General features: G+C 35.5%; 1 protein-coding gene across 2 annotated transcripts in view; it reads right to left on the bottom strand.

The window, feature by feature from the left end:
- The window catches only part of ATG3 (autophagy related 3), a 49430-nt gene that overhangs the window by 20170 nt on the left and 16049 nt on the right, over window positions 1-13211 (bottom strand). Inside the window, exons 6-12 of one of the 2 annotated variants that reach the window (XM_057696338.1) lie at window positions 11868-11917; window positions 9582-9663; window positions 6143-6177; window positions 5740-5895; window positions 4459-4586; window positions 2423-2491; window positions 380-631 (exon numbers count right to left, since the gene is read on the bottom strand). In XM_057696338.1, the coding sequence (XP_057552321.1) occupies window positions 550-631; window positions 2423-2491; window positions 4459-4586; window positions 5740-5895; window positions 6143-6177; window positions 9582-9663; window positions 11868-11917 (602 nt within the window). In that variant the 3' untranslated portion in view covers window positions 380-549. Of the gene's footprint in view, window positions 1-379; window positions 632-2422; window positions 2492-4458; window positions 4587-5739; window positions 5896-6142; window positions 6178-9581; window positions 9664-11867; window positions 11918-13211 lie in introns of those variants that run through there. The other variant, XM_057696339.1, reaches the window with a different exon arrangement.

Genomic DNA, 13211 nt, shown 5'->3' with positions numbered 1-13211 from the left:
GAATCCTTAATAAAAAAAAATAACTTTGGTGATATCAACTTCATAAAACAATCAAAGAAACAAAATAAGTAACAGCACTTAATGTATGTCCTAGCACACAGTTTACGTATTTCATCAATATTAACTATTAGCAGATAGGAGACTCAGGGAGACCATCAGAGAGGGAAAACAAAAGGAAGAAGGTGAGTCTAGCATGCAGTGTTTTCTAGCCCCAGCTCTCATATTATTATACCTTTAAATACATTCCTCATAAATGTGAACCAAAAATACTCTTATCATCATTCTGTATGAGATACTTCTACACTTACAGAATTATTATTTAAGGAAAATGCTATTATCACCTTTTGATAAGAAGCAAGAAAAATGGTCTTTACACTCATTTTTATTAAACAAATAAGGCTGGTAGTGGAACTTTTTTATTTAATGCATAAACATGTCTCTTTATTAGAGAAATTGTACATACTGGTAGATAGGGTCAACAGTCACATCTATGGGTTAATTCTTTAAAAATCAGAACCAATAATTAGGACAGTTTCTATGCTCTCTCTGTTACATTGTGAAGTGTCTTGTGTAGTCATATTCTATTGTTGGAATGACAGCTTGTACAAATTTCAAGAAAATTAGAAGATACCTAAAGGTCTTTAGCTAAGGAAAACAGATTGGTAAATAGTTCTATGATTTAAGCTAACACTGTAAATATCCATTTTATCAAGCAATAACTCCTCAGGAAAAATATGGAAGACAAAATCTTAAGTATATTAAAAAAATTCATTCATGCAAGTTGGTGTCCATTGAACATGAGGCTCTCTATAAGAACGCCTGACCCATCCCCATTTAATACTTGCATAAGACTTCTTTTTTTTCTTTTTAAATACATTTATTTATTTGTTTGTTTGTTTGTTTATGGCTGCATTGGGTCTTTCTTGCTGCGCGTGGGCTTTCTCTAGTTGGGGCAAGTAGGGGCTACTCTTCATTGTGGTGCATGGGCTCTAGGTGCCTGGGCTTCAGTAGTTGCGGCAGGCGGGCTGCAGTAGTTGTGGCTTGCAGGCTCTAGAGCACAGGCTTAGTAGTTGTGGTGCAGGGGCTTAGTTGCTCTGTGGCATGTGGGATCTTCCCAGACCAGGGACTGAACCCGTGTCCCCTGCATTGGCAGGCGGATTCTTAATCACTGCGCCACCAGGGAAGTCCCTGCATAAGACTTCTTAATGAGTACAACTTCATATCAGCCCAAATCTTTTAATGTAAAAATAAGCACAAGGTTGTACATGTTTAAATGAGTGGGGGTGGACTTTTTACTGCCTATAAGTTTGCTAGAGTATGCTAGAAAACGAGACAGTGTGAAGAATATAAAAACTGAGGCAAAAGAACAAAAAATAAGTAAAAACCCTTCCTAAGGACTGATTCTTGGTTAGTATGTGTACTTGTCATATACTATACTGGAATAGTCTTTATTCATAATAGGATTTCAAGAGTAAATCTGGTTCGGAGCAAAAGCTCTTGGTTTGTTTCAATATCAAATTAGCCCAATGTTTCTCTGAGGGACACCTTCTATTAGCAATGCTTACGTTACCTGTAGTGTCAAGACAGTGGTGACCCTTCAGTCTACATCTAACACTGAGTGGCATGAACCACCAAGTCAGATAACAATCTAGCATCAAACTAATTCAAGCTATTTCGTATTTAAATCATTGACTTTGACTGCTTTTGATGAATCCATGCTAGGGTACATGTATTTCAGGATCCAGTAGTTTACTTAATTCCTCCTGTCTCCAGAAAAATAAAGTGGTGCTCCTATCTGGTGAAAAATGAAGATACTATATTTTAAGACTACCTGAAATAGATTTCATTGCTTTAGTTTTCAATTAACCAATTTGTTTAATCTGAATTCTTTCTTTGCTTCAAAGAGACCTCAAGCTGACAATATCCAACTTTACTTTTACCTGATAGGAAAGTACATTTTTGATAACGTGTTAAATTAGAAATATACTTATGGAAAGATCTTTCCATGCGGAAAAGATACTCATGCATTATTCTCTAAATTCTCAGCTTACTCATCTTTCATCAACAGATTCAGCGCTTTCAGATTGCAGCTTCTTTTCCATCAAGAGTTACAGAATTGCGTACTCTCAGCCATTGCCTCCTCAGCCAATAAGAGCACTTGGCAAGCTGCTACCTGGAAGTATTTATTGTTCTGAAATGAACTGGTGCACACAGGGACATCTGCCAATCAACTGAACAAGGCCAGAACTATCACAGTGTAACATTTGCTAAATAAATTCAAGACTCCCACTAAGACTTCCAGATATGAGGAACTAAAATAAGTTGCACTACTGTGCTGTTAAGTTTATACTAAATTTCCCAAAAAGGGGGGGAAAAAACCCCAGAAGCAATTTGCCATAGCCACATACACAGGTAAGGATACATGTGAACACCGAGCTCTCCCCCTCCTTCCGCAACAGTCTCGATGATTTTCTTCATCACCTCAGCATGCCTAAAGCAAAAGAACAAATCGTTTAGTACAGATCAAATGGATCAAGGTAGGAAAAGCAAGTTTTTGTTTGTGAAGAAACCTACATTATTACCGTCGGTGAATTAATTTAAATATATAACAGTACTATTGTAAAATATTCTCCTCCCTACTCCCCAACAAGCCAGATGGTTGAGTCGTGCAGACAGTTTTATTGCAGCCATGGCAGTCACAAATGAACACAATGGGACTAGTTAGCTTTCCTATTACGGGGGTGCAAGGTGGGTAGGGCAGAAAAATCAGAGAAAGGGAAATCATTCCAGGGCATAAATGCAGAGTAAGGGCTTTCTGCTTTGAGACACAAAAAAGAATTCAACTAGGCAAATGCAAAAAAGCTACATGGTTACAGCTGGTCAAAAAAACCCACAGAGATATTTACAATGCTGTGATTTTGACTGTTTAAATATTTAACTGAGAACAAGCCAAAACTGAGTTAAAGAAAAGCCAACTGGTCAGAGTTAAGAAGTTTATATATATTTTTTTCAGGTTAAAATTATCTAATTCTATTTAGAAAATTGGGGGGGGGGGGGGCTTTAAATAAAGAAGGATATTTATCTGAAGTTTTCCACAAATCCTTCTGTGGCCAACTGGTGAATCTCCTATGCTATAGAAAAGGGTGATATCAAAGTAGTTGCTTGAGCATTTTAATTGAGAAAAAGGGCATCGTACAAAAGAAATGAACCTTTATACACACATATCCTGGCTGAAATAACACCACTTAATTTTTATGAGTACAATCTTCATGAAAGAGGTAGTCAACTTAGAAGGTGAGAGTAAGTGTGTTGACCCTGAGAGTATGAAGATATAACCTGAGGCAGCCAATGGCAAGGACTAAAATGCCCTTGCAGTCTCCTTTTACAGGCCCCCAGCTTTTTTTTTGCCTTATTTACATTATATTTCATAATGCAGTCATTTATTAAAATGTTTAACATTAATTACCAGTTAAATTACTCACCTCTTTTCCCCACTGAGTAAGGTTTACACTTCAGAAAGAGACCTGCCTCAGTTTGACTCTCAAACCATAAGAACCAAAAAAATAATTCTCAAAAATGAAAACCTTTTAGATTAGATAATGTAAAACTAATGATTCTTGAAATACTTTTCATAGTTAGCATTATTAACACTCGACATAAACAAGCTTGAAAAATGAACTAGACTTTTTTCTATGAGAAGAAAATATTAAAGGATTTAAAACTAGACTTGCATCTAATTAGTCAACGGAATATCAGAGTTTTCATCTGAAAAATATTATCAGAATTTCTCAGTGATTTGTAGAAGTTACCCATTAGAAATAACTAACTGAAAGAAATTAGCATGTAACTTTTTTTTAAAGGAAACTAAACAGATCATGTATATAGACTCCGTTTCACTTATTTGGCTCTGTGAAAACACACTGATACAAAGAAATCTCAAATTATAAAATGTACTCGATTTGGTACGGCTAAAAACCTCAATTGAAAAGTAAAGGAGAAGAGAAATTCTGCATACATCTCCCTTCACTGACCAATAAAAGGAGATAAACAGATCACCTAGAAAAAGCACAAAGTTAACTTCACATTCCACATTTGCAGAAAGATATATCACAAGAGAGCAAACCATGTCTAAATGATTAGCATTTTTTAATCTAAAAAGGGTCTTCAAAAGTATTCTTGGAATAACAGGAGTAAAATCACAGATTTATACTGTAACTAAACACACATAAAGAATAAAAAAATATTCTTAATGAATTTAAACTTAGAAATTGGTAAGCTTTTTTTTGGTCATATATTATTTAAGCACAAAAACATTTCTAAGGAAGACAAAAGAGAATTTTATTTATTAAGTAAATTTTTTCTGTTCGGGTACTATGTTTACACACACTCCCAAGTAGTAAATCCATGAAGAATGCAAAACATGCACACACACACACGCGCACACACATACACACACACCTGCATGGGTGAACTGAACACATAGGAGGTGGTGGAAGATGAGGGTGATTTTCAATGGTCACTGTTTTCTTCACATGATCTTGACTGATGTCTTCATACATGTGCTCAACCGTTAAAGGCTGCCGTTGCTGAAACCATAAAAAATGCCTTGAAGTTACTATTTAAAAACTTTTAGGCCTAAACTTCAGTGTTTATATTTATCCCCACCTCCCACATCACTTGCAATTTCAAATTCTATACTATACAGAATCACCAGATTATTTTGGGCAAAGTTTATACCAAGTAGGAAGGGAGGAGAGAGTCTGTCCATCAAGGCTGCGTGACATCAGCCACCATCTAATACAGAAAAGATCCCACAAAAAAGGTAGGTTCATGGCTACCAAAACATTTTATAAATTTATAACATCTTTTAGGCCTATTTTGTTTTATTTTCTTCTTTCCCATTTAAACCACTGGAAAGACAGGTTAATAAGTTAATTTTATTCCAGTTATCCTGTAATTCAATTAAGTGAAATTCTTAAGGGCAAAAAAACCACATGCAATATCATCATTCTGTAAATGCCTATATATCCAATAGATATTATCCCAAACAAAATTTAATACAGGAAATTTCTAGGTGGCACAGTGGTTAAGAATCTGCCTGCCAATGCAGGGGACATGGGTTCAAGCCCTGCCCCAGGAAGACGGTACATGCCGCCAAGCAGCTAAGCCCGTGCACCACAACTATTGAGCCTGTGCTCTAGAGCCTGCGAGCCACAACTATTGAGCCCGTGAGCCACAACTATTCAGCCCATGTGCCACAACTACTGAAGCCCACGTGCCTAGAGCCTGTGCTCTGCAACAAGAGAAGCCACCACAATGAGGAGCCCACACACTACAGTGAAGAGTAGCCCCCACTCCCTGCAGCTGGAGAAAGCCAGTGTGCAGCAACAAGGACCCAACACAGTCAATTAAAAAAATAAATCCAATAAATAAATAAATTTATTTTTAAAAAATTAAAACAGAGCAAATTCAATTTTCCTCACATTTTGAAGCAATAATCTCAAAGACCAAGAAATAAATGTAACATTATTTCTGTTTAACTCTTAGCAGTGTTGCTGTCACACTGAATAATTCAATTTCCACAAAGTAAGAATCGAACTCAACATAAATCAAAAAATCATAAAACAAATGATTTGTAAAATTTAAAAGGCAAAAATATATGTCCATGGACCTAATGACAAAAGAATTCAACCCAAAAATTTAAAATATTTACATTAAAATGTTTTTCTTTAGTTTTACCTCATCATATCCAAACAACCATAGTCGTGGTGTCTGGTAATATTTATCATAAGTGATGTAAAGGTCATAAGTTCTGGTTTGCAAAATAGCATCTTCACCTCCAGCATCAGTTTTAGCTTTACAAGCTTCTACTATTTTCCTTGTATCTAGAGTAGCCTGGTAATAGTGGAGAAAAATTTACAACCATTAAAATCACTATGAATGTGGTGTTTTAGGAAATCTATTTTTCCCATCCTATGTATTTTTTATTCAACAGCAGATATAACAAAATTCAAAGCTAAAATGTTATATGCTATAAACAATGTACACATATAAAAACTCATTTGATAGATCAAGATATTAAGAACGCTCACACTCAAGTTTACTCATTAAAAATTAACTAAAGAAAACTCGATTTACAAACCTCATCTGTTTCCAGCAATCCACTCTCTTCATATTCTGTCATAAAAAGCAACAGAAGATTAATCAAGTTCAAAATAATTTCCTAAACCAAATTACATATTACTTCACAGTATTATTCAAAACCTGGGTTTTTGCTTTTGTTCTGACTGAAGATAATGAATATGAGGGAGCTAATTCTGCACTTCTAAAGCAGCAGACACTTTACCTGACAGAGCCAGAGAAAGTAAGCATGCTTACGGCTTGGTCTGTGCTACAACCGTCTACTACTAACACCAACTGGCACAATAATACTGCAGAGCCCTTGGTGGCTCCACAGGGTGCACAAGGCTATTTACAGAATTGCATACAATGTGCTCGTTACAATCACTGACTTCCACTCTGCTGAATCCAGTGGTAAATTCGCAGTTCTCATCTTAATTGACCTCTTGGGAACATCTGGCGTGATTTATTCCCTCTTCCCTGGAACGTTTTCTTTCCTCAGCCTTTATGACACTATATTTTCCTGGCTTTCCTCCCACCTCACTAGCTTCTCCTTCGCTATCTCCATGTTGGTTCCTTTTCATCATCTACAGTAACCAAGGGCTCAGTTTTTGGACCTTGTTTCTTCTTTATCCACACTTACTCCCTTGATGATTTCATCTAAGTCCCAATGGCTTTAAATGATGATGACTCTCAAATGTATTCCCTGACGGCAAACATGGATACCTAATTATTTACTTATGACTCCAATGAATGACTAAGTGGCAGCACAAATATCACATGTCAAAAACTGAGCTCCTGACTCCCCCTCCAAAGCCATCCACTCCTACAATTTTCTCCATCTCAATAATGACATCTTCCCAGGTGCTCGGGTCAAAAAACCTTGCAGTCACACCTGAGTACTCTGTCTCCCTCATGTCACACATCCAAACAGCAACAAATCCTTTTTCAACCCTACCCTCAAAATACATCCAGAATCTACAGTTTCTCACCACTTCCAATTACCACTTGAGCCCATGCCACAGTCATTTCTTGCCTCAATTATTAGAACAGCCACCTAACTGCTGTCCCTATCCCCCTGCAGTCTATTCTCAATACTGCAGTCACAGCGATTCTGTTGAGATGTTAAATCTCATTCTCAGTTGTTTCTCTACTTAGAAAAACCCTCCAATGGCTTCTCGTCTCACTTTGAGTTCAGGCCAGGGCCCTACACAGTCTGGGCCCTGGGTTCCCTCTCTGAATCCACGCCTTATCACTCTCCTCTCACTCCTCTCTAGACATAGGGAGCCTCCTTGTAGTATTTTATACAAGCCACATATGCTCTCACTTTAGGGCCTTTGCACTCTTCCTCAGATATCCAAATAGCTTGTCTGCTCACTTCCTGCCAGCCTTTACGCCAAAGGCATATCCTCAGTGAGGTTTTTCTTGACCAACCTATTTAAAAATTACAACGTTCATGCTACTACAAGACTCCCCATCCCCTCCCACCTTTATTTTTCTCCCTAAGACTTATAATCATCTAAGACAGCCTATGTTTTTTGCTTATCTACTGTTTTTTGTCTGTTCCCTAAATCGAATATTATTTCTGTGAGATCATGTCCACTGCTTTATCTCCAGCACTAAATACAGTATTCAATACATAGATACTGTATTGCTCAACAAATATTTGTTGAGTAATAGATGAAAATTAACTGTTATATTAGATATGACACCGTTTTTAAGTACAATTCCATATAAGCAATTGTTTCTTTAATTAACTCTATCCAAGGGAAAACTAACAAACATACTAAAAGGCTATCAGATATTTTAAGCAGTCCCACAGCTTGTACTCTAAAAACAGTGCTTCATTCATGAGGTCCCCTCTCCAACCTGGACAACTGCATGCCATTCACAGACAGGTGGAATCCAGAAAGAGTATTTGCACAAGAAGGTGGCTCTGACAATTATGAGACATCCAGGTGGAAATGAAACTAAACAAGTAGATATGAAGCTCAGGAGATCTGGGCTGGGGGTTTAGACATGGACATCTTGAGCATAGACATGGTATATGAAGTTGCTGTGAGCAACTCTGATTACAAGTAACTCATTTGGATTTCTCCAAAGAATAGGAGTATACAATGGAAATAAGGACAAGACTCTCACTAGAATTCAGGAACAGATACACAGCTAGGTTTCATGGAAACTCAAAAGTAATTTAGGAAACAAAACTGTAAGGTATTTTTAAGCGAAGACTACTCTGGTTGATTAGGCTATGCTGTCACCTCCTCCTTATAGAACACCACTTAATGATGCTTCAACTCTGCTGACACTTATCTACTACTTTTGCATTCTATCTAAATTCTATGTATTGGAGGGATTTAGCCACCTTACAGCCTCCAAAATGCCTACCCTGTCTTTTTTTCACATTCTCTTCCTTTTTCCAACTGCTAACCCTCTCTCTACACATACATTCATATTTAAACTCATATAGAGAATCTAATGTAATTTATACACCATTTTTCCTGTTGTACACAATTCCATGCCAGACCACAGTACCCAATTACAGAAGTCATAAGAGTAGATAAAAATCTACCTGGAAGCATAGGGAGTGAATAGAAAAAAAACTGAAACCCCAAGAAATAGCAACATTTAACAGTGAGGCAGAAGTAAAAGAGCACAGCAAGATGACTTAGAAGAAATTGTCAAGAAAGGAGGAGGAAAATTCCATGTCATAAAAATCAAGGGAGGAAAAAAAAAGAGGGGGAAATGGTTAACAGAATCAAATAAATAATACAGAGAAGATATGTACAATAAAAGATTGAGTTTAACAGAGAGGTTGTCCTGATGACAGCAATTTCTTCATCTAATTTTAAATATCTGAGATTTCCCCTGTATTAAAAATTATCATGCTAATGAAATATGAAGCTTTGAACAGCTATATACTTTTATGTGTTCTGTTAGTGCAGTGGGTTTCAATCTCTTGTAACAATGATTCACTAATGCAGTGGAGTCTCAGCTGGCAATCCTAGGAAGGCACTTTAGATTCTCAGGGAGCAGTGGGAGGATTCCACGTAGTTCAAAAGGCCCCATTAAGAATCACTATCATAAGCTTTTAGTAGCAAGATGTTATCAAAAAAGGAAAAAGAAAATACTAAATGCCAGAACAAATTTTGTTCTGTTCTGAAAGAGTTTAAGAATTAGCTTAAGAATGCATCTTACAGCTGTACCCAGCATTAAAGATTTATGATCAATACTGATCTCAGCAGAAATAATGCTATCAAGGCTATGCTGTGGGTAAAGTAGAAGAGTCCAAGACCAAGATAAATTCTACGCTGATTAAATTTAAACTAAACAAATCCTCTCTAAGCTGTTAAATGCTAAAATTTAGAACTCAATGGAGTAGAATTCTTAATCCATATCAATTACATTTATTCTAAAAGCAATATTCTATTGTGACTAAAGCAAGTCCAGAACACAAATACCTTCCATATCTGCAGCTTCTCCTTCATCTTCCTCTTCCTCTTCCTCACATAATGCTGAGCAATCTTGGAGTTTTATACTGTCCTTTGAAATTAATTATATTTAAAGTCACTTAAATATGTTCATTAGTTCAAATACTGAGCACCCACATGCCAGCAGTGTTAACCACTGTAAAAATAAGAGTGATAAGATATTTCTTATGCTCAAGAAACTCCTACTTCAGATGACAAACCCCTAAACCAATTAAGAGTGATGTGCTAAGTGTCTGTAACTGAAAAATATAAAAAGTATCATAGAAGCACCAAGAGTCATCTAAAAATAGTTGCCAGCTGCACTTCCAACAAAACAATGTTTCTAGTTAACCAATTCATTAGTATTAGAAAATCAGTTCAAAGTTAACTTGCACACTTGAGAGAAAAAGGTATATATTAATAAATCACAATACATTTATAAGTTAAACTTATTACTATGAATCAAATACTATCATATTCTCTAATTTGTTAACATTCCTGGCTGAATTAAACCATTACAGTTATTACAACACATAAGATTTCAGTTCAATTTCTTAACTATATTTTCACTAGAATGAAATAACACTAACCAAAGACAAGCCTAATACAACTATCATTTTCACAAAATATTCTAAAAATCTGAACTCAATGTAGTAGACAAAAAAACTGGACATTTAGTTTCATCTAATTTATAATTTTACTCTGGAGAGCAAATGTTCTAAGCACTAAATTATAAAAACTCATGTAAATTCTGTATTAAATAGGAAATGACAGGGAAGATATATTCTAGTTGTATATTACTCTAAGTATTCAACCTTTAGTAGGTCATAAGAATGCTAAGTGAGGGCTTCCTAGGTGGCGCAATGGTTAAGAATCTGCCTGCCAATGCAGAGGTCACGGGTTCGATTCCAGCTCCAGGAAGATCCCACATGCCACGGAGCAACTAAGCCCGTGTGCCAAAAAAAAAAAAAAAAAAAAAAGAATGCTAAGTGAGATACCAAGTACCATACTAACCATTATTGCATTTATTAAAAATTCTTAAAAGAATTACCATAAACCTATCAAAACAATGCTATCCACACTCCTCTGCCATTTATCATTCCTAAAGTCTGAAGCATACATACTAATGGCTGGAGTAAACACGAGCTTCTGAAGCAGCAAAGCCATTTATGTAATTTCTCCTTAGGCATTCAAATTCTCCAAAAAGTAGAACTTCAAAAGGATGAATCTTCAGGCTAACCAACTGAACCTTAATCCCACGCAAGCATAAAATTGTATACTGGGGAAAAAAATGTTTTGGTTTCTAACACCTTCTGTTAAGCCCGAGTAACAAATCCCAAAAGATCCAAATAACAAAAGCACACAAAGAAGACTCTCAAACTAGGAACTGTTATAGTTCAATGTTTCACGAGGACAAAAGGAACACAATTATTCTGTCCAAATATTCTATCCACTAAGAGACTTGACTGTTAACAAAATAGTTAAGAAAGGGTGAAGGCATTTTGTATTTGTTTTAAACAAATTATTTCAAACAACTAAGTTAAAAATATGAAGACAACTATAATCATGCCTTCTTTAGAAATGACAAGCTCATGTAATACAGACAGCCTTAACTGAAAATTTCCAAGCAGAAAATTTCTACCCAATTATATATTTTTACCCTTCCTTCAGATAAACTGTACAATAAAACCCACTTAGCTTCCATTCCTTCAAAATGTCACAATTTTGGATGATATAAATTAAAGTTTCCTTTAAATTTTCAAAACAAAATAAAAATAAAACAAAAAATCAAGAATCTCTCAAATTAGCAGTGAATTAAGAAACTGCAGAAGAAATGAGTAAACTGCTTAAGACAATGTTTAAACTACAAATTTAAACACGATGTCATCAGCATCTACTAATCAGCAAGTAAATAAATCCCCTTAAAAACCTTCACTTACAGAACATTTGGTTCTTATACTTAAAAATAAAAAGCCATTTCTTTTCAACTGGCCTACAAATCTTCCCAATTAGTAAAAATTTGTAGATTTTAACCAGTTACAATCTCAAAAAATGTTTTTCTTAACCATTTGACAGAATGAAGAAAAGAGAAGAACCGGGAAACAGCAGTGTTTTGGCATGTCGATGTAGAAAAATGAGGGTATAAAATAGCTGCAATTTAAAAGAGCAATTTAAATAATCAGAGTTTGCATAAGAATGATATGAATAATCTCAAAATAAATATACATGCAAATAACTAGGTGGCTGAATTTAGAAACATAACTAGTTAACCAGTACCTTGTTTTCCAGTGTAATCTCCTTAACTGCTTCGGTTATTCCTGCAATACCTGTGTAAATTCAGCAGAATATAACTAAAATTAAGTTGTAAACATCCTCCATTTACCCAATTTGAGCAATATAAAAACACTTAATATTATCTAAATTCTCAGAGTTCTCTGAAATAAGGAGGCAATGTTAGCAGCACTTTTACAAATGAATGCTACGGGAATAAATAATCCCAAAGGCACCTTTCAAATTAAAAATAAAATAAAAAATTTTAAGTACCAATTTAATATTTTACCATAAATTATCCTACTCTATCATTCCTCTTTACTATTCTAGTCTTCATTTACTTTACTTACTTTCCTTGTGTGAGTCTATCAAAATAAATATTCATTCTCAGAAAATGAACAGATTAAGAGATTACAGGAGTCATATTGGGTTGGCCAAAAGGTTCATTCGTTTTTTTTCGTAAGATGGCTCTAGTAGCACTTAGTTATCTTTAATTTCATTTGAAACAATTTTGTTAGATAATATGTGACAGCTGTCATATCAGCATGCATTTAAAAACAGACATCAAAATTGGTAGATTTTTGTGTAGCCATTTTAATATTGAAGCTTGAAGAAAAAGCAACATTTTCAGCATATTATGCTTTATTATTTCAAGAAAGGTAAAAACGCAAATGAAACGCAAAAAAAGATTTGTGCAGTGTATGGAGAAGATGTTGTGACTGATCAAATAAGTCAAAGTGGTTTGCGAAGTTTCACGCTGGAGATTTCTTGCTGGATGATGCTCTGAGATCAGGTAGACCAGTTGAAGATGATAGTGATCAAATGGAGACATTAATTGAGAACAATCAACGTTATACCATGAGGGAGATAGCCGACATACTCAAAATATCCCAATCAAGCGCTGAAAATCATTTGCACCAGCTTGGTTACGTTAATCGCTTTGATATTTGGGTTCCACATAAGTTAACTGAAAAAACCTTCCTGACTATATTTCCATGTGATTCTCTACTGAAACATAATGAAAACGTTGAGTTTTTAAAACAAATTGTGATGGGCAATGAAAAGTGGATACTGTACAATAACGGGGAACGGAAGAGATCATGGGGCAAGCAAAATGAACCACCACCAACCCCACCAAAGGGTGGTCTTCATCCAAAGAAGGTGATGTTGTGTGTATGGTGGGATTGGAAGGGAGTCCTCTGTTATGAGCTCCTTTTGGAAAACCAAACGATTAATTCCAACAAGTACTGCTCCAAATTCGATGAAAAGTGTCCAGAATTAGTCAACAGAAAACACATAATCTTCCTTCAGGATAATGCAAGACCACTTTTCTTTGATGACCAGGCAAAA

This window comes from Hippopotamus amphibius, chromosome 10 (assembly GCF_030028045.1).
Source record: "Hippopotamus amphibius kiboko isolate mHipAmp2 chromosome 10, mHipAmp2.hap2, whole genome shotgun sequence".
In the NCBI taxonomy this organism is placed as follows: domain Eukaryota; kingdom Metazoa; phylum Chordata; class Mammalia; order Artiodactyla; family Hippopotamidae; genus Hippopotamus; species Hippopotamus amphibius.
The sequence above is the reverse complement of the archived record's forward strand: the minus strand, read 5'-3'. Positions and strand labels throughout refer to the sequence as shown.